This window comes from Nestor notabilis, unplaced genomic scaffold, assembly GCF_000696875.1.
Source record: "Nestor notabilis isolate BGI_N333 unplaced genomic scaffold, ASM69687v1 scaffold32472, whole genome shotgun sequence".
Lineage (NCBI taxonomy): Eukaryota > Metazoa > Chordata > Aves > Psittaciformes > Psittacidae > Nestor > Nestor notabilis.
This window is the reverse complement of record NW_009918394.1, coordinates 1-3,723: the sequence shown is the minus strand read 5'-3', so window position 1 is coordinate 3,723 and position 3,723 is coordinate 1. Positions and strand designations below refer to the sequence as shown.

The 3,723-nt window shown below is 52.8% G+C and overlaps 1 protein-coding gene across 1 annotated transcript; it reads left to right on the top strand.

Moving 5' to 3' along the window:
• Nucleotides 1-817: 817 nt before the first annotated feature.
• On the top strand, nucleotides 818-1,967 carry LOC104401948 (cytochrome P450 26C1-like; the record flags this gene model as incomplete). The annotated part of the gene is made up of 2 exons (XM_010009686.1): nucleotides 818-1,324; nucleotides 1,605-1,967. Coding segments are annotated over 2 exons (870 nt in total), but the record flags the coding sequence as incomplete, so codon positions are not given.
• Between the last annotated feature and the right edge of the window lie 1,756 nt (nucleotides 1,968-3,723).

Genomic DNA, 3,723 nt, shown 5'->3' with positions numbered 1-3,723 from the left:
TATAATTATTTAGTATATTATTTATTCTAATAGAATGTTTTTATTATAATTATTTAAAAAAAATGATTGCCAGATTCAAAATGTGATTAAGATTGATTAGTCTCTGGTAGTATTCACATGGATATTACACATGAATAATTACATGCTCTCTCATCATGTCACAGCTTATGTAGCCACACCGTCAGAGGCTGATGCAGGGAAGCATACAGGCTGTTATTTCAAATCACAGAGCCTACCCTAAATTTCTTCCACATTGTTGAAATGTTTTGGGTTTTAATTGCAAGTGGTAGAACTGAGAGATTTCTTTTCATCTGGATCTTCTAATCTGTGAATGTAAAAATTCCTGCTAACGCCTGCAGGAGGTGTGATAGGAGTCGATAGGGATCTGTTATTTCAGAGGTTTTATTTCAGCTGAAAGATGCCCTTGAGAGTTGCACTTTGGCAAAAGCCTCTAGTCCAGCCAGTATATGGTGCTGGGCACCATAGCAAAAGGTAATCCTTGTTACATTACCCTTGACCTTACCGACTTGGGAGGAAAGCTCAGAAGAGCTGGATTAGAGGTGAAGCGTACTCACCTCAGCTGTGTTTCTGCATCAGTCACTTTGCAAGTGTATGTCCAGTTTGTTCAGAAATGGAAGACAGGTGTCTTGTTTTGGTCTCTGCCAGCCCAGGGTGGGTGCAGGTTTGTGGAGAGGGGAGAGGAGGGAGACGGAAGCTCCCTGCACAGGGACAAAACCTGCAGAAGATGAGAACAGTCTGAAACACAACCAGTTTAAAATGGCATTCAAACTTGTCAAAATATTCCTTCCTCTCCCAGGAGTCAGCAATCGAGCTCATATTTGCTGCTTTTTTCACTACGGCTAGCGCGAGCACCTCTCTGATCCTCCTGCTACTGAAGCATCCCCCAGTGATTGAAAAAATAAGGCAGGAGCTGCTGTCCCATGAGATGTACCAGCAGTGTGAGCACTGCCCTGCGGGACACTGTCTGGACACCCTTAGTACCCAGAGCAGGGGCAGCAAGGAGCCACTTACCTACCCCATGGCCAAAGATGCTCCTAAGGATCAGAGCCAGCCCCCAGGTCCAACAGAGGCAGGTTCCCATCAGCCCTGTGCCCCTCCAGAGCTCACCTTCCCCCAGAGCAGTCCCTGCACTGGTTCCCAGCTCCAGGCACCGCCAAGGCAGAGCTGTCGCCACCCCTCGGACATCAGCCTGGAGAAGCTGAGCCGCCTGCGCTACCTGGACTGTGTGATTAAGGAGGTGCTGCGGGTGCTGCCCCCAGTCTCCGGAGGCTACAGGACGGCACTGCAGACTTTCGAGCTAGATGTAAGTGCCTCGCACGCCAGCGGGCTGCTGGGGAGCTGCTACCTGCCGCTCCCTGCAAGCTCCCTGTGTCGGGCACAGAGGTGGTGCTTGGCAGTGCAGCACAGGGGAAGGTGGCACCCAGCAACCTCTGTGGGTCCTAGCTGGGCCGGGGAGAAAAGGAGCTGTGGAGCAGATGGGCAATATGGTGGGGCTGTTCCCAGATACCCTCTGCTCACTCTCCACAGTCACAGCTGGCTGCAAAGGTATTAATGCTCCTGTCCTCCCCTATTTTTTTCTGCAGGGCTACCAGATCCCCAAAGGCTGGAGTGTCATGTACAGCATCCGTGACACACATGAGACAGCAGCCGTCTACCAGAGTCCCCCCAGTGGCTTTGACCCAGACCGCTTTAGTGCCTCCCGGATGGAGACTGCAGGCCGCTTCCACTACATCCCCTTTGGTGGTGGGGCACGGAGCTGCATTGGCAAGGAGCTGGCACAGGCCATCCTCAAACTGCTGGCCATCGAGCTGGTCAGCACGGCCCGCTGGGAGCTGGCCACCCCCAGCTACCCTGCCATGCAGACCGTGCCCATCGTGCACCCTGTCGATGATGGGCTGCAGCTCTATTTCCACCCCCTGCAGCCCAGCCACGGCAGAGAGGGTTGAGCCAGGGCTATGCTGCCCCCCTCAGCCCTGGTGTTGATGCCCCTCCATGGTTGCCAGGGGCAGGTCTCTGCTGCTCCCATGGCACTGGGTCACTGCAGAGCAAAACCCCAAAGGTCTTTTTATTTTTCCACTCCTGGTGTGCAAGCCGGTAGGGAAGGCCCTGCAGAATCCTACCTCTGAGCACCAAGTGGGGACTCAGCCCCAGCCCAGGGGCAAAATCCAATGAAGCTGCTGGCAGACAGCATCCCCCATAGGTGCTCAGCCAACCCCATCCCCACACAGGTCTCCAGCCACTGGGGATAGGGGGCAAAATTCCCAGCCTCACAGCCAAGACTCACAGAGCTTTTCTGTCACGGGGTTATCTCCTGGATGTGTATAGTAGAGGCAGGGCCAACATCCTGCAGTGTAGCTTTTTAGGTGTAAATGGAGGAAAGATGTGGCAGCTCTGCGGAAAAACATAAGCCAGGGCTGCCCAATCCTCAGAACCAGTTCTAGCTAGAATAATAGGGTGAAAAGTGGTTTTTATTGTAAATATTTAATCTCATTCCTGCACTTCCCATTAAATCTGGAACAGAGAGGACATGTCTCATTCACCCAGTAGTAGTAGTGATGTATGTTGTGCCTCAGCACTGTGCTGCTGCTCAGAGTCTGCCATGAAGCCCCCTTCTGGGGTCCGTTCAGGATGCACTCCCCAGCCACAGCCTGACTGAGGGATCAGACTGAAGCAGGGGTTGGGGCTTTGGGAAATAAACACTTGGAAAAGGGACATTTCTGAGTATGTTTGATTTGTGGCAGAAAGTCCTCTGTTCCTGATGGTGCTGTTTCACACTGCAGAGGGAGCATCTGCAAAGTGACACAGGCCCCATGGTGGCTGGCTGGCCAGGCTGACCATGTCAGCTCCTGCAGTCTGGCTCTGCCAGGGAAAGTGCAAGGGCAGCAGCTCTGTGGGTCCATCCACTGTTAGTACCTGGGGCTAAGCCTGGATGCTGAAGGCACCTTTATAAGTGGCATTTGAGTACCACTTGCCTCACTGAGACACGGCATATTTCTCTACCATCTAAAATGAAGTGAGTCCTGTTGCTTGTGTGCTGAGGACAGAGCTGGGCTCAGGTCCCTGCCCCACTGCAATGTGTTAATAATCTCCTTTCAGCTTCACCTCTGCTCCCCACTGTCACACATCCTGCATGGAAGCAGTGGGGGAAAATGTACACCTTGTTCTTCCAGTGTGTTTTGGGCTTCTTGGTACAGTGTGTATTGTGTGAAAAACCAGCAGCAGCTCAACCTGTGAGGGCAGAGAAGTGGCATGAGGACAGCATTCCTCTGGAAATGCTCTGGGGAGCTGCCCTGTTCCCTGAGTCTCTGTTATTGCCCTGCTTCAATGCAAGGCTACAAACGCTCTTGACTTGGCCAGGCCCCCTTTCACATCCATGCTCGAGCTGGTGGCGTGGCCTGCCGTTAGGTGTCAGAGGGCTGCGCAGCCAGCATAGCGCTACCTGGGGCAGAAATGTGGCTCCCAAATGTGACAGGTCAAATCTGGAAGAGGTTGAACTGCAGAGCTGAGTTAAGCGCTGTTGGCAGGTCGACCTCGTAGTGAACCAGAGCCTCTGCCCCTCCTGACCTTGTCCTGAAAGGTGAATCTTTCTGGCTATCAGAGGTGAAATCAGTAGGTGGTGGCTGCAAGTGACAATGACTAACTTTAATTAGCAGGAGTTGCTGGCGTGGCTGTGACCCGCGGGCAACGCAGGCTCCCACTGAG